The following is a 22,621-nucleotide window of genomic DNA, read 5'->3' as shown; positions in this document are numbered from 1 at the left end:
CACGTTCCTGAGAAATACAAGACATGATTTAGCCAACTGACATATGGCAACTATGCCTTATTTTTATGAATAATTAGAAAAGTAGCAATGCAAATTTAAATTCCTAATTTCTGCACTATTTCAAGAGAAGTTTAGAGTCAGCTTATTTGTCACATGTGATTTGGCTCAAAGACATGTATGGACAACTGGATTTAAAATGGCAAAATCTCAAGAAAAATTATTACATAAACTAGAGGGATTTATCTGCAAACAACATATGGGAAACATCTGTCTATCACTTTATGGTATGGATTTTTTCTCAAAATCCTCTCAAGTACTTAAGTGTCTCAGAACTGGTTCCTAGGGATTTCTTGAACAAAAATTTTCTTGCCTATATTTACTTTAAATTTGGCTTTGTATATAGAAGATATACACGGAAAGAATCAAATAAATGGTGATTACACATATGTAGACCTTTATTAAGTAATAGAGATAAGCTCACATATAAAGTACATTTAGAAGTGAGAATTCAGGAAAGAAGGCCAGCATTTTCAGAATGCCAATGACTAAATTTAATGAAGGGCTGACTCTGGGTCAAATTGAATGTTATTTGTTGGCTGACAACAAATAATGAGAATTGCTTTTTCCACATGTGGATCATAGAATTAGTCTCAAACATTTTAGTCACGGGCCCATAGAATACAAGGTAGTGGAAATAGTCAGGGTTTTCTTATAAAAAATTATGGTGTCCATCAGAAAATACTGTTTTACTTTGTTTCTTTATTTTCTGTTTATTTTCTACTAAGAGCTTTTCCTTAAAGGATCAGGAAGTTTATATGTAATGCCCAACCTGGATTATAAATCTTAGTTATGTGGACAACTGAGCAATTGCTGAAAAACGTCATGATGAACGGGGCTATCGTTGGAATGGAAGATAGGAAATTGGTGTAAGGCTTTTTGGTACAATACTCCCTAGAGGCCCTGGGGAGAACCTCAGATTAGTCATTTTCAGCTGACTTGAATTTAGATCAAATAATACAACAATAAATGCATAAGAACTTTTTTTTTTGAGTTAGACACTGATGAGACACTTTTTGGTGTAGAAATCGTATAAATTCCATTCTTAAACTAGTACATTCTTTTAAATTATGAAATGTTCCAGGCCATTAGGCAAATGTGGACAATCCTACAAGGAACACTGGTGTACTCAAGAATCAGCTTTGTCAAAACTTAACCTTGTGCCATGATTCTTCTCATCTCAATCATTCCCTTTTCTCCCCAGAAGCAACCACCATCCTGAAGTTGGTATTTATCATCTTCATGAATGTTTTTATACTATAATTGCATATGCATGTACCAATTAGCATTTTATAGAGTTTTGCAGGCTTTAAAATTTTGTATCAATAGTAGCATATTGAACATACCTCTGTGCAACATGTTCTCCCCTCATGCAACATAATGTTGAAGTTTTATCTCCAAGAAGCTCTCCATTTATTTTCACAGCTGTGTACCGTGTTTCCCCGAAAATAAGACCGGGTTTTATATTAATTTCTGCTCCAAAAGATGCATTAGGGCTTATGTTCAGGGGATGTCATCCTGAAAAATCATGCTAGGGCTTACTTTCCCATTAGGTCTTATTTTCGGGGAAACATGGTAGTATTACATTGTATAAATATGCAACAATTTGTTCATATACTCTGTGGTTGAAAGATTTTATATATATATATATATATATATATATATATATATATATATATATATATATATACACACACACATGTTATTACTTGTTTTACCAATTTTACCAATTTGCTGTAATTTTTATACCTGTTTCTTTGTGCATAAATGGGAGATATTCCCTAGGGGACTGCTTCTGAGCTTAATGTACTTAGAAATCACCTGGGCATCTTGTTAAAACACAGATACTGATTCAGACAGTTGAGGGTAGGGCTACAGAATCTGAATTTCTAACAAGCTCTAAGGTGATGCTGATGGTCCCTGGACCACATAATTAGGTAGCAAAATAGTGGTTATGTCCCTAAGAATTAAGTTTTTACAGGTTCAAAAAATTTCTTTGCAAAGTGGTTGGAATAGTTTTCTACAGCTGCCATAAGAAATTACCCAAAACTTAGTGGTCCAAAAATAACACAAATTTATTATTATATATTTCTATAGTTCAGAAGTCTGACATGAGTCTCGTTGGGCTGAAATTCAGGTGTTGGAAGGGCTGGGTTCCTTCCTGGAGGTAATCTGTTTCTTTGGCTTTTCTAGTATACAGAGACCACCAACATTCCTTGGTTTGGGGTCCCTTCCTCCATCTTCACCGTCATCAATATAGAATCTCTTTGGCCCTATTTCTGTCATCACACCTCTTCTGATTCTCTCTTCTGCCTCTCTCTTCCACTTTTAAGCACCCTATGATTACACTGGGCCCATCTGGATAATCTAGGTGTTTCTCCCTATCTTTTATAGCAACCTTAATTCCGTCTTCAGGTCAATAAAATGTACCATGTTCACAGGTTGTGGGGATTAAGATGTGGACATGTTTGGTGGGGGGCATTATTCTGCCTACCGTCACGATTACAACAATTTCCATATCTACGAGCAATAGGTGTTTCTGTTGCTCCACATCCTTGCCAACATTTGCTCTTGACAGATATTGTTTTTTCCCAGTCTGATGGAGTGTCAGAGGATACCACAGTTTTCTATTTTATTTTCCATTTCCTTGATTACTTGTGAGCACTCTCTTTATATGTTTAGAGTTCATTTCCTTCCCCGTGATTTAGCCTTCATGTCCTTTGCCTATTTTCAATTGGAATGTTTGTATTTTCTTATTGATTTGTAGCAGTTCCTTATTTATTCTAGACACAGATTTTTTTTAAATCAATTTTAAAGTTGCAGTCTTAATCTAGATGATTCTTAAAATTTCTTTACTTTATGGTTCATTATTATTTTTATTATTATTATTTGTTACTGAGACGTCTTTCTCTACCCTAAGTTCCTTTAAAACAATCTCCTATATTTTCTCCTAAAAACATTATGATTTTGTTTTTATATTTGTCTTTAATCCATCTCGAATTTACTTTTGTACATGTGAAGAAGGTATCTACTTATATATCATTTGCATGTTTACAAACAAATGTCCCAGATCCATTTATTAAGTAGTCAATTGCTTCCCTTCTGATTTGTAATACCCCTTTCATATATAAGGTGTCCCATGTGTCTGGGTCAGTTTCTGGGTATTTATCATACCTTCACCAATAACACATTTTCTTTACAACTTTATAATAAATCATTGTATCTCATAGGTCAAAATTTTTCACTTTGTACTTCAAATTCTTCTTGGCTCCTTCACATAAATTTTACCATTAGTTTGTCAACTTCCTTGCAAAACTAGATTGAGATTTTTTTTCTTCCACATTGAATGTATATACTAACTTAGGACAATTGACTTCTTTGTGAAACTGAGTCTTCTCACTCAAGGACGTGATATATTTTTCCATATATATATATTATATATATATATATATATATTATATATATATACATATATTACATTTGTCAATAAAGTATGTAATATTGTACTTTGTTTTTTTTTATTAAGTTGATTCCTAAGTATCCCATATTTGTTGTTGCTATTGTAAATGGAAGCCTTGCTTAAGTGTGTATTTTCAATTGTCTGCTGATAGTAAGAAAGCAACGGATTTTTGTATGTTGATCTTTTATCCAGCAAAACTTGCTCAATTCTCTTATTAATAATCTGTCTTTAGAGTCTAAGTTTTTTGTATATGGATAATTAACTCAGAATAATTGATGACAGCTTTTTGTTTCTTTCTGTTCAACTTTATTCCTTATGTTGCCCCCCCCCCTTTTTTTTTTGTCTTACTTTACTGTCTGGGACCTTCAACACTTTGATGAATAGAACCAGTGTCTATGAGTACCCTTTTGTTATCCCTGTTTTAAAGAGTATGTTTCTAAGGATTCACCATTATGTATGTATATGTTTCTATAGATTTTGGTATTTACGCTTTATCAGTTTAAGTTTCTGTTTCCTAGTTTGAACATGAATGAGTGTTGAATTTTATTAAATGACTTTTCTGCATCTGTTGACATGATTATGTGATTTCTCCTTTAAATTGTTAATGTAATAAATTAATAGATCTTCTAACATTTAATCAATCTTGTGGTCTTGGAATAAATTCAACTTGGTTCTGGCGTATTTGTACCCATATGTTGCTGGGTTTGTTTGGCTAATATTTTATTTAGAGCTTTTGCATCTATGTTCTTAAATGAGACTGGCCTGCAATTTCCCTTTCTTGTACTGTCTTTGTCTCATTTTGGTTTCATACTTACTAGACATATAAAAAGATTTTACCACATTCCTGCACACTCTATTCTCAGAAGCAGTCTGGTAAGATGGCATTTATGAGTTACTTGAATCTTTATTTAAACTTGTTTATGAAACCTTCTGGGTGATTCTCTATGTATTTCACTAAGTTGAACGTTAAATTATATAGTTTGTTTCTGTACCTTGTAGCAGTTTTTTTTCTTTTTTCTTTTTGGTATTGAATGATCAGTTATGATCGAAATAGACTTAGTTATGGATCTGTCAATTTCTCCTTATTATTCTGTGAATCTTGGGTATATATTTTTTGAAACTACCTCACTAGATAATTTTGAGATACCTTCCTGGTAAAGTGTTTCTTTTATCATAATTTAATAATTCTCTTTTGTCTTAAAATCTATTTTTAATTGATATTAATATAGTTATGTCAGCTTTTTCTGAATGGCATTTATTCAATATATTCTACCCTCCCCACTTCCTTTACATTTATTGCTTTCAACCTTTCTAGATTCTCATGCTTTACATATGGCTCTTGTAAATGACATATAGCTGGGGATTTTAAAACTATACCTATCTGACAACCTTTGTCTCTTAATTGGAAAGTTTATTTCATTAATATTTATAGTGATTATTGGTATATTTAGATTTATTTTTACTACATTATGTTGTGCTTTTTCATTTATCTTGCTCTATGTTTTTCTTCCCTCCTTCACTGCTTTCTATTGAATACATCAAGTTGTTTTGTTTTTTAATTCCCTCTATTCCTTCTATTTGGATGTTCTATTTCCTTTGGTTTCGGTGGTCACCCCTAAAAAGATAAACATTCTTTAACTAACAAAACAAAATTAATTAATTTCTCTATCATCCTGCTGAACAATGAAAAGATTTTAGTATACGCAACTTAAAGAGTACATTTTGGATTATTTTCTTAGATCTTTTTTCCAGTTCCCTAATATTCTCTTCAGCTTTGCCTCATTTGCCATTTAACCCATTTCTCGAGATTTAAAAAAAAATCAATTATTATTTTTTTAATTCTAGAAATTATATTAGGTTCTTCAAAAAATCCACCTAATCTTTTTCTTTTATCAGGTTTCCAATTCCTTTTGGTAGATCTTAAATAATTTAAACACACTTATTTTCTAGTTTCTAGCTGATATTTTAAAAACTGAAGTTCTTGAGGGAGGAGTGTCTAATCCTTTTGGGTTTCTGCTGATTGTCATTTATGGTGGATTATTTCCTCATATGTTTAAGTATTTTCCTTTGTGAATTTCTTTTTTACACTGGCAAATAGCATACATTTCAATTTGAAACATGTGAAGGCAGGCCCAAAGTCACAAACTTTTAGGGACTCTGTAGAGTTCCAACAAAGAGAGACATGCTTAATTCTCACTTTCTCATGCTAGGGCAGAGTGGGGCGATGCCTACTGAAATCCAATATGTAACTCTCTGAGAGTCCTGCTTTAGGTGAGGGTCTCACTTCTAACTCCCACCCTGGCCTAAGCTTTACTCCCACATGGTCATTAACACTTTGATTGTTATAGAACTGATAACCCTCTCCAGGGGGGCCCTAGCATCAGCTTTTGGCCTTACCATTCTGGTTTAGGTTCCCTCTCTATCTTCTGCTACTGGGTATTTCCCTTTTTTGGGGGTCAGGGGGAGGTGAACTCATTTGTACATTTAAAATTTCTCTTTTTATTATAATTTAAACACAGTTCTAGGTGTTTTGTACAGAAGAGTTTTCAGCTTATATAGATCTCCATATATTGACAGAAGGAATACCTAAATTTACTTTGAAAACATGACCTTTGACTCTAAGCCTAGTGGAATAATATAATTTTCACATAATATTAAGGTTATTAAAAACATACCTAAAATCAGTTTGTTCCTTTCCTGCATCTCTTTCTCATGTTAGGTTTACCAGCTTTGCTGTGCTGTCATTTAAAAATGTATGTTTATAAAAGTGTACTTGCAACTCCAGAAGGATTCAAGATGGAATAACTTGGAATGGACTTGGCTTGTAGAGCCACAGAAATTCTTTCTAAGTTGGTTTATCTTGGAATCAGAGAGTAAGTTTCACAGCTTAGACCTGTAAAACTGCTTCCAAAGAAGTGAAAAAAGTTTTCTGTACATAACGGGTTGTGAAATAATAAAAACGCACACAAAACGCTGAAATGACGATCTTGCTTTCACACCTCTATGCCTGCTGAATTATTTCTCCCCTAACCTCGCTCCTTACCCCTCCCCCCTTCATCCCTCAGTGCTACCAATTCAAGTTATAACAGCTACTCCTCAGGGGCACCGTTTTAGCCCATTTTCCCTCTCTTTCCCCTTTGACCCTCCTCCAATTAATTTGCCTGCAGTGTAAACCTTTGTGGTTTACTATTGTGTAACCTCCCTGTCTCTCTCGCCCTCCCACCCAGCCCCCTCCCCCGCTAAATTCAGGGGAACTCCCGTTACTGCAGTGCCACCGGCATTACTCATTCATCCCCATTCTGGCTTTCCCAGCGTTTATTAAGGGCTCTGGGCTCCTGCCTCTCTCACTCTCACTCTCCTCTGCTCAAACTCAGCTCACTGGAGAGGCTCTCGCTTGGTCCCCGCCTGCCAGCGGTGGGAAGTCACGGAAGAACTTTGTCTCTCTCCAGCAATGTATCTCTCTGCGATTCTATTTTGTGTTCTCTGGTCTGCAGTGCGCGCCGAGAACTCCGATGATTATGAGCTCATGTATGTGAACTTGGACAACGAAATAGACAATGGACTCCATCCCACTGAGGACCGTAAGTTCCTTTTAACTGTTTCTCTGCTAAGCCTAACTACACACCCACCTCTTTGGGTCTAAAATTTATACATATAGTTTGGAGCCAATGAAACGAGATAAAAATTATAGTTTGTTTTGCAAAAGAGAGAAGCACTTTAGGAAAGGGGGAGGTTTCAGAAAGTTCTTTCTGTCCCAGATATATAATGGGTTGAACCGTATGAAATTGCCGAAATTTGCCGTTTTGAGCTACATGAACGGTAATTTCACAGAGTTCAAATTAATATATACCTACACGAATGGTTTCTGTCATTCTCGAGATATTTACACGCTGTTTTTTTCGGAGGTGTCCTTACAGGAAAGGGGAGTGCTGGGTCGGGCCGTAACCTGGGACCACCGAGGGAGGTCATCTTTTTACAAAGCACATCCAAGGCAGGCCTGGGCGGGTTGGTAATGCCTGTGTGTCTCCCGCGCTCTAGCCACGCCGTGCGACTGCCGTTCGGAGCACTCCGAGTGGGACAAGCTCTTCATCATGCTGGAGGACTCGCAGATGAGGGAGGGCATGCTGCTGCAGGCCACCGACGACATCCTGCGGGGCGAGTTGCGAAGGCTGCGGGAGGAGCTGGGCCGGCTGACCCACAGCCCGCAGAGGCCGTGCGCACCCGCGGCCCCCGCGGAAGCCAGGCTCGCCCGGGTGCTGGCTGAGCTGCTGCAGGAGAGCCGCGACGCGAGCCGCAGGCTGGCGCTCCTTGAGGGGGCTAAAGCGCAGCGCCCGGAGGAGGCGGGGCGCGCCCTGGGCGCCGTGCTCGAAGAGCTGCGGCAAACGAGAGCGGACCTCCGCGCCGTGCAAGGATGGGCGGCCCGGCGCTGGCTGCCGGCAGGTAAGGACGCAGGCCTAGTAGGGACAGCCCTGCGGCTTTGTTCTAGGAGCGCGCGTTACTGGAAGTCAAATCAGGCCGCCGTCCAGAGGAAGCTTTAATGGGAGAAACACACACACACACACACACACACACACACACACACACACACACACACACGCCTCTATCTCTTCCTGCACGGTCACAGAGTCAGACACACCACGCAAGGCGGTGAAATTGGCTTAAAAAAGTATTCTCCAGTCCCACGGAACCCCCAAGATAGCTGAGGACAGGACGGTCATAGTCTTGAAATAGGCAAGGGCCCCTGACACCTGATACGACCAGGCCTTGCGGGGGCTCTATGGGCCAGTTATAATGGTGACCTCTCTAGCCGTCCAGCTTCCCTCCGTTCGGGATTTCCACTTCTTCTAATTTTAGCCTGCCTCTCTCTTTAGGGGAGCTCTGGTTCTCCGCGCTATTTCAGGGCCCAGCCTAAAGTTCGGGGCCCACCCTGGGCTCGCCTCTCCTCTTTGCGGGTCTGAGCAAGGGACTCGAGGCCGAATCTGATCTCCTGAAGGATTAGTGGAGAGGCCCCAGCCTCCGGAGTCTGTGGAATTAGCTGGTGACTAGAGATCCCAGAGTGCGCGCTTTGGAATAAACCAGCCCCCGAGGGATCCAAAGTGTAACAGTCAGTGTAGGAGCCAATGGTACCCCGGCCCCACCCCAGGGATTTGGAGGATCAGGACCAAACGAGAGAGGTGGTTCAAACCAGATGCAACTTGTCAGAGTCCCATGGGATATTCCATGAATCTCCAATTCATGTGGGTCCGAAATAATACATTTTAAAGATGGTTAAAAAAATAAAGATATTTGGAGCCAAGTAACACTCCTTTGTAAGTCAAAATTTCTAAGAAACAGTGATGTAACAGTCATTTGTGGGTTATATTAGAAAATCTGTGTCCTAGGTAAGAAAATATAATTTGCACTTTTCCTGAGAGTCTCAGAAACCAAAAACAATTGCAGTACTATCCTTCCCTCTATTTCCAGTAAAACAACTCTTATTGGGTGGAGTATGAGGAAGACTCATGAGCATGTGTCAGAGCATATTTCATTTAAAATTATAGAAACCATACTAGACTATTATTAGTCTTTCCTAAAAATTTGAGGACTGTTTATCAGTACAGAGTATATTTTCTTAAATATTAAGTAAGGTTTGGGGGGGGGGAAGAATAAAATCACATATAAGATAAATCCTCAATGTAAGTGACCAGGAGACAAATTATAATTCTGGGGCTATGTTAATGAATGAAATTTCTTGTCTTTTGCAAGCCATATAAAGTCATCGTACATATAATGTACCAGAAAAACAAGAATTACTTTAATTTTCATCTTCACCTCTGCATATTAGAACAGAAGAGGGATGTATTTCTAAATTCTAAAATGTTAATTTTTATTATATTCAATAATATAACACATTTACCTACAAGCTTTGATTTTTCCTCTCTTGGTTTTCTGCCAGCTTGGCTCCTAAGGGATTCCTAATTATTCTGTTGTTGGCCTCCTAAGAACCTGGTTTTCATTTTGTTTGGTCTTTGATAACATAATCAGAAAAACCTATTAGTCAAAAGCCATTTCATGAGAGAGTTTCTGACATTTTAAAGAGATACCAAGAGTCTCAATCACTGGTCCCCTAAAGAAATCACAAAAAAAACCTGCCAACATGCAGTTCCACTCCATGAACTCACATGGCCAGTGCCACCTACAGGGGAAACGGGGTCTCAGAGGCAATCAAGGAATGCTTTGGAATGCAGTCCTGACTGCCTGGGCTTATTTAAACAGGAAATCAGTTAATTAGATTGCAGTGGGCACCCTCTTGAACACTACTTTACTGAAACTTGACAGAGAGTTCTCAAATGCCCATGCATGTGGTGATCTTTTGTTCCATGATCTTTGTTTGATTTATTTAACACAGCTAGGAGAAAAAATGCATCTGCCAATTTCATTTGAAAAAAGAATGTCTCATAAAAATTAATTTAAAAAATCTTCAAAAATTCACATTATTCAGTGAAAAAGTTAATACCAAAGTGTGACAGGACCAATTTTGTGCTTTAGTATTATAGTTACTTTTATAGGATTTTCTGAATGTCAGTATTTTCTTTGACTATTTCTAGGTCCTCATCTGTTTAAGTTTTTTTTTTTTTTTTACGATGGAGCCCTTAGCCACTGGCAGGCATTTAACTTAGCTTACCACACTTCGCGTGGACACAGGGTTCCTGCAAGTTCTGTCTGTTCACCGTTAGTCTTGAAATGCTCTGGGAGTTTGCTTTTCAAAGCTATCTTATGACAAATATACTTTAGGTTGTTATAAAGTGAATACCTGGTCTTTTATATATATATGAGGTTAGCATAAAGCAGAGCTTACCTATTAAAGGTTTTAGCACATCGTTTTCTAGAGACTCCTAGAAGGTTTCACTTCAGCATCTCCAGCTCCCTGACTGGACATGTGACCTGGAGATGGAGAGAGATGGGAGTTCACTGAACTCCCAACCCCCAAGTCTGAAAGTCTCCTTCTAAGTGCTCATTAGCAGAAATATGTTCTCCACCAGTCTCCTTGGAAGAATTCACTCTCCCTTAAGATTTTCTATTACTGCTTAAATAGTATTTATATGAGTAAGCATGAGGAAAAAGTAAGAGTTTTTAAGCATGAACTTGGCCTACACCGCTCTTGTGAGTGCTACGTACTTGTTGCTTGCAGACTTGCAGAATATTAGCAGGAGAACGGAAGGAAGAGTCTTTTATAGATAACAGTGAAGCCTGGAGAGCTTAGGGGGCTCATCAAAAGTTGCACAGCTTACTAGTAGTATAACAAACTGAATTCTAGTTCTTCTAGCCAAATCCCGGGGTTCTTCTACCATTAAGAGGCAATGCGGTGTGCAGGTTAAGGGTGTGGTCTCTGCAGAAAGCGTTCCCAAGTTCAAACCCCACTTTTACCACTTATCAGCTATGTAAGCATAGCCAAGTTGCGCAGTACTCTATGCCTCAGTTTTCTCATCCATCAAATGGGAATATTAAGACTATCTCTTAGGGTTAATATGAGGATTAAAATGACATTCAAAGTGATAAGAACTTTATCTGGCACATAGTGAGTACCCAATAAGAGGTAGTCATCATTATTATACATTGTTGCCTTTCACAGGTAGTTTTCTACAAATTTTGCAAAGTTTATAAATATCTGAGATCATGTGGTATGTTAAAATGTATGCAGCAACAACATATCTGTCCTAGAGTTTTCGTTTAAAAATGCATATTGACAGTGGCTAAATGGGGTGAGCTAGGTCCACTGAATTTCATAGGTTTTTGTTCTAGGAACTTGGTGAAGTCAAGAAGATCTCGGAAAACAAGTTTGGCTCTGAGTTCTTGGAAATTACAGCATCATTGTTTGAAATTAACACATAGTGATTCGACATTTTTTTAAAAAGCGGTAACAAAGAAAACAAGCTAATTGGGAGGGGAATCGTTATTAAAACGAGTTTCATTATTTTGTGGGTTTGGACAATTTGGCTTCTGCACACCTTCTCCTCCATTTAGACACTTCATTAAATGAGACAATTGGCTTTCCTTATTCCCGTTTTCTTTGCTCTACAGAGATTACACTTGAGGTCCCTCAAGTCATAATGTGATACTGCATATAATTTTCAGTTATAGTCATTAAAATGCCCATGCTAAAATACCTAAATGCTGGAATCATTTCTGAATGAATTGATATTTTTCTCTCATATTCTTCTTTTCTTGCTACTCTAGGTTGTGAAACAGCAATTTTATTCCCAATGCGTTCCAAGAAGATTTTTGGAAGTGTGCATCCGGCAACACCAATGACGCTGGAGTCTTTTAGTGCCTGCATTTGGGTCAAAGCCACAGATGTGTTAAACAAAACCATCCTGTTTTCCTATGGCACCAAGAGGAATCCATATGAGATCCAGCTGTACCTCAGCTATCAGACCATAGTGCTCGCAGTGGGTGGAGAGGAGAACAAACTGGTGGCCGATACTGTAATTTCCCTGGGAAGGTGGACCCATCTGTGTAGCACCTGGGATTCAAAGAAAGGGCGCATGTTCTTGTGGGTAAACGGTGAGCTGGTGGCTACCGCTGTCGGGATAGCCACAGATCACATTGTTCCCGAAGGAGGAATTCTGCAGATTGGCCAAGAAAAGAATGGCTGCTGTGTGAGTGGTGGCTTTGATGAAACATTAGCCTTTTCTGGAAGACTCACAGGCTTCAATATCTGGGATCATGTTCTCAGCAATGAAGAGATCATAGAGGTGGGAGGGGCAGAGTCTTGTCACATCCGGGGAAATGTTGTTGGGTGGGGGGTCACAGAGATTCAGCCGCACGGAGGAGCTCAGTACATTTCATAAGGATTGTGAAACTCTACTTGAAGCCAAAGAAAGAAACTCACATTTTAAACATATGCCAGTTGGAAAGGTCTAAAACCCTTAGTGCATATTAAGAACACTTGAGACTAATGAAGGAGAGAATTGAGATCAATATTTATCTTGGCAAAATACTGAATAAACAGTTGAGAGAAGACATCAGAGAAGGCTTTTGAGGATATTGTTACTAGACTTTATGCCATGGTGCTTTCAGATTAATGCTGTGTCTTTGTCAGATAAACTCTCAAATAATTCAAAAGGACTGTGTTGTTGAACAGAAGGAAAATTGTTTTACTTTTCTTTGGTTAATTTGGTTTTGGCCAGAGATGACTTTTACATTGGAAGGATAATAAAATTACGTTTGTTGTCCATTGTTCTTTGTTACTGGCATGTACCTTATTATAAAAAAATGATGATGAGACATATTTATACTAGACTGTGACTTAACAAATACAAATGTAGTTTATGTGTTACAATTGCGTGTCACTTTTTTGAGAAGATAGTTATATAAGTTATATTGTAAAATGGTTTTGTATTAATTTTATTAAGACTATTTTTGTAAAGCTCTACTGTAAATAAAATATTTTATAAACCTAGCCCATGTCATGTAATTTATAAATTGAAAAGATTTTGGAGCAAGTCCACACTTTTTTCATCTAAAGCAGGCAATTAGTTTTCAGACACTAGTCCATTATGTAAATAGTAAGAGTTAATATTATTAGGAACAAAGGATGGAGTTGTCTTAAGCTTTGGTTTTCATTAAATCAAAGAAGAACTACAGTCTTGGCTAAGTCAAGTTATCTCTCTGGGTTTAGTTTTTACAACTGAGAAATCCAGGAATTGAGGAAATAATGATCCCTAGGCCTCTTCCAATCTGATGATTCTAATGAGCATATACAACTTCCTGCCATGTGTAACATGGAAACAAGAAAGCCTATGAAGTACCAGTTCCCCGGATACATGTGATGCCTGAAAGAGATGGGCCGTTATTTGGGAGATCTAAGAATCTGGAAAAGAAGCAATGATCCCTGCCCTCAAACCACACCCCATTCTCTTACTTACACATGAAGGAGAGGACAGTCAAGCCCTTCTCCCTGCAGATGGGGCGGCAACTGTCTACCACAGTGGTACTCGCCTCCTGTGGCTGGTATGCCAGGCTGATCACAAAGCTGCTTCTGAATATCAATGGGAAACATGGTAGAAACACAGCGATGATGTGTCCATCTGAAGGTAGGGGCTGAACAACCACAGGTCATATCCTGTTCATGTGGTTTGGAAAATAGGGCCAGGAGTAATTATCAAAGTACATTTTGTAACTAACTAGGGGGCTGTCCTTACACAAATTACTTAACTCCTCTGGGTCTTCTCAGGAAAAGGAGGGAGGTGGACACTTGGTACCCTGTAGCAATAAAATTCCAGGAATCTAGGAATGTATAGCTTCATGGTATCGGTATAGCTTCATCCTACTTGTGAGACCCACCAAACCAGACTGATAGCTCTCTAAAAAAATTGCAGTTTTGAGGGCATAGTCCAGTGTCATACTTTGGACTTGAAAGTATGGTTCAAAGTTGCAGGCACAGTGGCCATATGCAAATCCCTGTGTAGCTATTGTCCATATGACTTGAATGCTTCGTTGGAAGAAGACATACCGGCGTCAGCCCTAATCATAGATTTAGGCATGCTTCAATTCCTTTCCACATTTCAGCATGAATTATGTCTGTTCAAGAGACCCAACGTGATATAGGCCAAGATATATGCAAACACGTACGATGACAGAGTTAAATGTAAGGGAACTTTACATTTTTTTAATATACGAATCACATGTTGAGGGCAGTCAAAAAACAAATAGAAAAAAAAAAAGTAATGTGTGTGTTACAGAAGTAGAAAATTCATTTGCTACAGCCAGTAAGTCTGGATAGGTATTCCAGGGACTTCTAGTTGTTCCCTGATATCAATTTTCCCTCTTTTCCTAAGTAACAGAAGTCTGGTTTTAATGACACATATGGCCACTCAGACTAAGTCTATATTTTACAGCATTAATTGCAACTTGGTGTGGCCATATTTCTAACTTCTGGTTGAAGTTGAAACATTGAGTGTAATTGTCTTTTCCTTCTTCCTTCTGTTTGATTGGAATGTGGTAAAGATGGCAGGAATCTCAGCAACCATCTTAGACCATGAAATCCAATGTAACAATATAGAAGCAGCCTGGGTCTCCAATGGCATTAAGCTGCCTAGCCAGCTGCCTGTCCCTGGATTGCTTTTACATGAGAGAAAAATACACTTCTAGCTTCTGTAATGCATTATTGACTGACCACCTAATCTAATCCTGATTCAGTAGAGCAATTTTTTTAAAATTAAAAAGGCTATGCTAATAAATAAATAAATAAAAAGACTATGCATTTTATGCCCTCCAAATGCTCATAGACTTCCTAGTCATTGCAGTATTATTTACAGTAGCCAAGATTTGGAAGCAACTTAAGTGTATATTGAGAGACAAATTGATAAGGAAGAAGTGGCATATAGTTGAAATGGAATATTACTCAACCATAAAAAAAGAATGAAATTGCCTTATGTAACAACTTGCATGGACCTAGAGGATATCACGCTAAGTGAAATAAGTCAGACAGAGAAAGACAAATACCATATAATTTCACTTATATGTGGAATCTAAAAAACAAAACAGATGAACAAACAAAACAAAACAGAAACAAACTCATAGATACAAAGAATCAACTAATGGTTGCCAGAGGGGAAGTAGGGGTGGGGCGATGGACAAAAAAAAAGGTGAAAGGAATTAAGAAGTACAAACTTCCAGTTATAAAATTAGTCACCAAGATACAATGTACAGCACAGGGAATATAGTCAATAATATCCTAATAACTATGTATGGTGCCGGATGGGTACTAGACTTATCATGGTGATCACTTCATAAGGTATGTATATAAATGTCTAATCACTATGTTGTATACTTGAAACCAACATAATATTGTATATCAACTACAATTTTAAAAATTAAAAAAACTACATAGACTACACTTAGAAAATACATTTTACAAATTCTCAGGAAGTTGGCTATGTGACTTTTTTTTTATATACTCATAGCATTTAATGAGTTTTAGATTACATAGTGACAGCAAAAGGAAAAAGTAAGAAATGTGGAAAACTGACATAAAATATCTAAAAAGAAATATTAGTATGCTGGCTTAGTTTAAGCACATTGGCAAATAGTTTCATTCACAAAAATGGTTATTAAGGGCATCACTGTATTATGGCCTAGTAAAATAATTGTGCAAGGTGATTCAAGTTATTAGGAGGAAAAGGTATAATACACTGTGTACTGGGGGTGCCAAAAAAAATGTGTACAGGTGGACACTTTGGTCAACATTGCTCAAGCAGTAGTTTGCTGTAACCAGAAGTGTCTGGACGCTGATGCACTTTGAGCACCTCTTGTAATTGCAGACGTCAAACGTGACTTGTATTCATCTTTTATTATAGGTATACATTGAGTATTAAAAATTTTAATACAGTTTTCCTTTCTGAAAATGTGTATATATGTATATATTTTTTTGGCACCCTCTGGTCCTGGTTTGCCTAAGGTTGTTTCACCTTTAGCACTAAAAGTCCCATGTCCTAGGAAACCCTTCAGTTCCAGGCATATTGTGACAGTTTGCCACTTTGTCACTCTAGTACATATGTACGTATATCAGTAGAACAACTTTCTTTGCAGTGACAATACATGAATAAAACATATTTTCTTTGTCTATTACAGTATAAATTGGATTTTAATTAAGTATTAATTCCTTTAAAATATATTCAGAACATTTGATTACTAAGTGTATATTTTAGAATTTTAGAGCTTGGTATTTACAATTACTTAATTAACTTCATTTTAACAAAGAATTAGATTTGCAAACAAGGAAGAAATTATAACTGAATTTTATTTCATCTTGTTAAATTTTGTATTAGAAAGCTCTTCCTTGAGAAACTTAGAAGGCCAAATGTTTCCAGAACTATCTTTTAGCCACTTAAAAAATAGCACTCAAGCAGTTAAAAATCTTGGTCAAAGTAATTGTATATGTTCACTTATATATTCCTGAATTCAGTGAACTTGAAAACACAGATTGCTGACAATTGCATTCCGTTTTATAAATCTGGAGTATAAAAGAAAGCTTGCTGGGCTTGGTGGCAGAAATCCAGCATTCAAATCTTAGCACTATCACCTACTAACTCTAAGAACTAAGCCTGCCAGCTAGTCTTTATGAGTCTCAAATTAGCTAAGAAATTAGGGATAACAGGACTTGCCTACTTTGCTGTACAGTTACTATGAAAATGATATAAAAACAGAAAATGTATCTAGAAGTGCTTTCTAAACTCTAAAATAATATTTGAAATAAAAGTTACCTTAAAAAATGTTTTCCCAAGTCATTTCCAGTGGATTAAATAGAAAATAAGCAAACAAATAAAATATAAGCAAATAAACAAATATAAAGATTCCCTTCCCTCGTGGGCAAGTCATTCTCAGAACTTAGCACAGGGATGCTCATATCTGAGCAGGTCTTGTACTACTTCATAGCAACATCTGCTGGTGGAGTCGAGAAGGTGCAAACTCTGCCAAACACCTGACCCCAGACTTGGTTAACAACTCAAGAGGTCCTTTGCTGTTTCAGAATATGTCTCTATTTCTTAATCCACATTTGGGTTGGCTTTTTACAATATCAATTTAATATTTCCCTATGCATATGAATATTCTTTTTAAAAAAAGTTTATTGGGGTGACAATGCTTAGTAAAGTTACAAAGATTTCAGGTGTACAATTCTATAATACATCATCTATATATCACATTGTGTGTTCACCACCCAGAGTCAGTTCTCCTTCCATCACCATATATTTGATCCCTTTTACCCTCATCTGCTACTCCCTTCCCCCTTTACCCTCTGGTAACCACTAAACTATTGTCTATGTCTATGAGTTTTTGTCTCTTTATTTGTTTGTCTTGTTCCTTTGTTGCTTTCAGTTTTATATCCCACATATCAGTGAAATCATATGGTTCTCAACTTCTTCTGTCTGACTTGTTTCGCTTAGCATTATACTCTTAAGACCCATCCCTGTTGTTGCGAATATTTTTAATAAGAGGGCTTGGTCCCCCGTTTCCTAGAATATTTGATCAATACATTATTTCCCAACCACCTGTAATAGGGTGAACTTAAAACCTGTTCCTTTAAGAATAATTGTATCGTGAATTTTTAATGGCTAAGTATCTCCAAGAGATTCTGAAACTGCACAAATGGATATGGTTCTGCCTCTAGTATTTTAATATGGGCACATGACATGTGCTACTCAATTAATGATGACAATGACGAAAAACAATGAGACAACAGTGATGAAGATAATTAAGGAGAATCATAGTAACCATGGTGAACTATGACGTGGAATCATGCAAACTGTAGCTGCTTTATCTATTTAAGCCTCACATCCGCCCCAGCTGGTATATATTATTACTGCCATAATAAGTAGGTGGTCAGTTTTCTACCTCCATTTCTTCTGATACAGCTCACTAATCAGTGATTTGAATTTTATCTCACATTGAGAAAGAAATGAGGTGAATTTATCGTAATTTACTAGACCGTCTTTTCTAGGGTATTGCCAATAAGTTAGAAAAGGAATTTGGACTCGTGCTGAGAGAATATTAAATTTTCTTTCCAAAATTTTCTATTTAAGTTTCAAATCATCTGAGGTCATCTTGTTACTAGTGCCAGAGGACCATGTAAAAGGGATATTGACAGAGAGACATAGTGTTTCCTTGTTACGACCACTGACAGAAATGCAGAGGAAGGGACATCACTGCTTTAGTTCTGATAGCGGTGGTGGGCATTGCATCACAGAATTTCAAATCAAAATTTGGAAGGGGTTTCCCTACAAGCCCTCAAATAACCTCTTAGAGTTGGAGAGACCCTCATTTTAGAGGTTTCCAATAATATCACCAGCTCCGTGGGTGAAAGATAAGCTAACTCATGCTTCACGAAGTATGGATTCTGCTTTTATATTCCAATACTGGACAGGTACTACTGACCATCTTCACATGGCCAAGAACAAATGTGGAGAATTACTCAGGATCATTGAGAAGGAACTCTCCCACTCTGAGAAGATGCTGATGTTACAAAATATGGAGTTATCTCTGATACGATTTAAACGGAAAACAAATTCATTACCCAAGTGACACCCTTGTCTTATTTTTTAATTCAAGGAGAAGCATTCAATATTTCCCCATTAAATGTGATTTTAGTTGTTGGTGTTTTGTAGACATCCTTTATTAGATTTAGGATGTTTCCTTCTATTCCTAGTCTGCTAAGATATTTTTTTTAAAATCATGAATAGACTTTGATGTTTACAAAAGGAGAGACTTAAAATTTTGCCTTTCATATTTAGGTCTTCATTCCACATGAAATTAATCTATGCATGTTGTGATATTGACAGTTGTCCCAGAACCATTATTGAATAGTCTATCTTTACCCATCGTGAAGATTCTCCTGCCATGTATGCAATTCCCATATATGCATGTATGTGTTTTTTGCCTCTTTATGCCATTCCACAGGCTATTTGCCTGTTCTTGTACCTGCGCTACACCGTTTTAATTACAGATGCTCCTCGACTTACAAGGGGGTTATGTCCTGATAAACCCATTATAAATTGAAAATATTCTTAAGTCGAAAATGCATTTAATATACCTAACTTAACTGAACACCATTGCTTAGCCTAGCCTACCTAAGCAAGCTCAGGTAACACTTTAGACTGTAGTTGGGCAATTGTCTTCAGTTTCATCTCAAGAGTACTTGCCTTCCTTTTCTACCCACCAGAAGCAGAAGACACGTGGGCATTTTGTAGACATGATGGGATACAAAAACATAAACCCAATATCTAAACCCCCTGGCAACACAGTAGTCTGTAGAGTATGGGTGGTTCCTCTCATGCTCCTGTGACTGACGGGGGCTGCAGCCCGCTGCCACTGGCCAGACTCAGGAGAGTATCCTGCAGGGTATGGCTAGCTGGGGAAAGATACAAATTCAAACTTTGAAGTTCAGTTTCTAGTGAACGTATACCACTTTCATACCATTGTAAAGTCGAAAAACCGTAAGAGGAACCATTATAACTCAGGGACTGTACTATGATTTTACAATGTCTTGATACCTGGTATGGAAGTTACTGCCTCTCCCTTCTCCCTAACAAATCCCATCTTCTCCTGAAGAAATTGTTTTGGTTATCTCTCCAGTGTATGTTACTTGTGATTTTGAAATCAGCTTTTTGTCTTTCATGGGAATTTTTGTGAGAATTTTATTAAAATCTCATTGCATTTATAGATTCATTTAGAGAAAAATCCGTGTTTGCTGCATCAAGTTTTCCTTATCTGTGAACATGGTTTACTGCTCTATTTGCTTATCTTTTAGTCAGTTACTTTCAATAAGGTTTTATTTTATTTTCAAAACTAACACACATCTTTTTCTCTAGGCATCTTTTATTTTGCTACTTTAATATTTGTAATTTTAAATTATAAATTTAACTTATTATTATTGGTATATAGGAAAACGCCTGGTTTCTATAAACTGATCTCACTTCCAGCAACTTTACTGAAATTTTTTTTATTATGTCCAAGATATGACTACTAAGTATTTTGATTTTCTTCTACAGGGAATCATAGTTTTTAGAAATAATGATTATTTTGTTACTTCCTTTCTGATACTCATAATCAGAATTTATAGTGCTGTAGCAAATAGAAGTAGATTTAGTGGCATTTTTGTCTCATTCCTGACTCTAAAGAGTGCTTCTAATGTTTCACCAACACATATAAAAACCTTTTTTCATGAATGGATACTGAATTTTATGAGATGCTTTTACTGATCACATAATTGTTTTCCCCTTTAGTTTTTTACTGTGGGGACTTACATTTTGAGTGTTAAGCCATCTTGCATTCCTGGGATAAATTCAACTTAATCATTATGAATTTTATAAAATGTGGATAACAATAGTTTATCCCTCATAAGATAATTGGGAGAATATATGAGTTAAAATACCAACATCTGGTACAGAGAAAGTACTCAGCAAATGTTAACTATTATTTTCTTTAAGCATTGCTAGAGTCATTTTGCTGAAATTATTACTTACGATTTGTGTATTTATGTTTATAATTAATATGGGCTTATGTTTTCCTTTCTTATATTGTCCTTGGCTGGTGTTGATATCATGACTAAACTGACTTTTTAGAATTAGAGAATGTGCTTCTTTATTATTTTAAAAAGTTTAGATATGATTATATTATTCCTTGTATATTTGTCCTAATTTGTCTGTAAAACTGAATGGGACAGTTTTCACTTTTGCTATTTTTAGTGGGTTGATTTAAAAATACTGATACAAATATATTATTTCTATCTCCTTAGCTCTCAGTACAAATCAAGACAGCACCCTGCTAATGCCTTTAATCATTTCTCCGAAAGGAAGAACCTTTCACAATTTCCTTCTCACTGGGAGAGCTCAGAAAATATAAAACATCGTAATAGAGTCTCAATGAGTTGAATAGAATGAATTTGTATTTACATTTAATGTAAAAGTAAACACTTTTACTTCTATATAACCGTGAATAATGAGAAGTAGCAAAAATGGGCTGAATCTCTTAAGACAGAAGTATAAAGAGATAAAGATAAATACATAAGGCTGTAAATAGTCATGCGACCCAGGATAGATCAAACAGATAGAGACTGGATGTGGCGTTTCTTTTGCTTAATTGGCATCCATGATGATATAGGCTGGAAGCTGCAGAGGCCCATAACATGGAGCATGAGAATGAAACCAATCCACAGGAAGCAGAGCTGAGTAATGAATTTTGGGGCCACCATTGACCTCTGAATCAAGCCATTTGGGAAGTCTGACATTTATGCACCTTTAAGGCCTGCGTTCCAATGAGGAGTTCCGCCTCCTCCCCCTTCTCTTCCTCCCTTTCCTCCTCCTTCTCCTTCTCCTCCTCTTCTTATTTCTCCCTCTTCTCTCTCTCCTCCTCTTCTTATTTCTCTCTCTTCTTCTCCCTTTCTTCCTCACCTTTCTCCTTCTCCTCCCCTTTCTTCTTCTTCATCATCTTTACCACCATCAAGGCATTTATACCTGATGTTTCCGTTAGTTAAAATATTACTAACTGGTAAGATGGGGTAATAATAGGACTTCTGTTATAGAATTTTTGTGGGGATTAAATGACATAATCAGTATAAATTGCTTAATACAGTATTTGGTATAAAGAGAGTATGAAATAAATTTTAACCATTGTAGTTATTATTATTATTATTATAGTTATTATAGTTATCATTGAATGGATGACCATTTGGTGAGGATTCAGGCATTGCCTAAGTAACTGCGCTAAATCATGTTAAATGTCGCAACCTAAGATTCTATACTTCTATAATTCTAGTCTTGTAAAAAGTTAGATCAAATCAAATAACTGTAATACTTTAGTGTTTTCTGTAGAAATAGAAAAATGAGAGAATGAGGTTTAGGAGAATATAAGTCAAGGGGGGTGTTCTAAAGGGGAGAAAACTTTCGGTAGAGAAAAAAGAAATCCCAATGATGGCTCCTAAGGCTATTTGGCAGGGGATATATGACAAAGATTTGCAGAGCAGAAAACTTAACTACAGAGAGACAGCAAAATCACTTCTACTTTGAAGCTCAAAGTTTGATGTGCTCATGTGAGTGATTGTGGAGTTTTATAGACATGCCTGTCCTAAAAATCTAAATCATGAAATATGTAGTCCCAACCTTTTAGATCAAATTATCATTTATTTTATGGTAATTTTCATTGCGCCAGAACAAATAAACCAAATCATTTGTTTATTTCAAATGCTTGCAGTGAATTGAGAAAGTGTATTTTGCATTTCAAAAGATTTCTTTGTCATTGAAAGTGCATTTCAAAAAAACAAAAAAACAACCACCCCCCACCCCAAATACATGACCTAAGTTCTTGGCAACTGCAAAGAGACAATTCATTTTTTTTTCCCCATAAATAAGTTACTTGTGAATCTAACTATCATGGATTTAAAATGGTGGTGGGTATAACTCTTTGTAATTCTCATAAAATCTGTTCCAAATATGTAGCCAAGGTGGTGAGAACAACATAATTGCTTTTCTGGGCTTTTAGCAAATTTAATATCATGTATGAAATGAAAGTAGCAATTCAATCCTGTAGCCAAAGAGAATGAGAAATGAATGATACTGACTGGTAACA

At 36.9% G+C, this 22,621-nt stretch overlaps 2 protein-coding genes across 5 annotated transcripts in view; one reads left to right on the top strand and one right to left on the bottom strand.

The window, feature by feature from the left end:
- VEPH1 (ventricular zone expressed PH domain containing 1) overlaps window positions 1-22,621 on the bottom strand; it is a 203,339-nt gene that overhangs the window by 145,812 nt on the left and 34,906 nt on the right. The gene's annotated exons all lie outside the window — the stretch shown is intronic.
- Window positions 6,793-12,959, top strand: PTX3 (pentraxin 3). Its single transcript, XM_033092143.1, has 3 exons — window positions 6,793-7,098; window positions 7,556-7,957; window positions 11,735-12,959. The coding sequence occupies exons 1-3, from the start codon at window positions 6,969-6,971 to the stop codon at window positions 12,346-12,348; spliced, it is 1,146 nt and encodes a 381-aa protein (XP_032948034.1). The 5' UTR covers window positions 6,793-6,968; the 3' UTR covers window positions 12,349-12,959.

The sequence above is a fragment of the Rhinolophus ferrumequinum genome, chromosome 2 (genome assembly GCF_004115265.2).
Source record: "Rhinolophus ferrumequinum isolate MPI-CBG mRhiFer1 chromosome 2, mRhiFer1_v1.p, whole genome shotgun sequence".
NCBI lineage: Eukaryota > Metazoa > Chordata > Mammalia > Chiroptera > Rhinolophidae > Rhinolophus > Rhinolophus ferrumequinum.
Note: the sequence above shows the minus strand (reverse complement) of the source record. Positions and strands in the feature narration are given on the sequence as shown.

Coding starts and splice junctions, on each gene's coding strand:
- PTX3 (XM_033092143.1), top strand. CDS start 6,969: ATGTATCTCTCTGCGATTCTATTTTGTGTTCTCTGGTCTGCAGTGCGC. Junction 7,099..7,555: donor ACTCCATCCCACTGAGGACC/GTAAGTTCCTTT, acceptor CCCGCGCTCTAG/CCACGCCGTGCGACTGCCGT. Junction 7,958..11,734: donor CCGGCGCTGGCTGCCGGCAG/GTAAGGACGCAG, acceptor TTGCTACTCTAG/GTTGTGAAACAGCAATTTTA.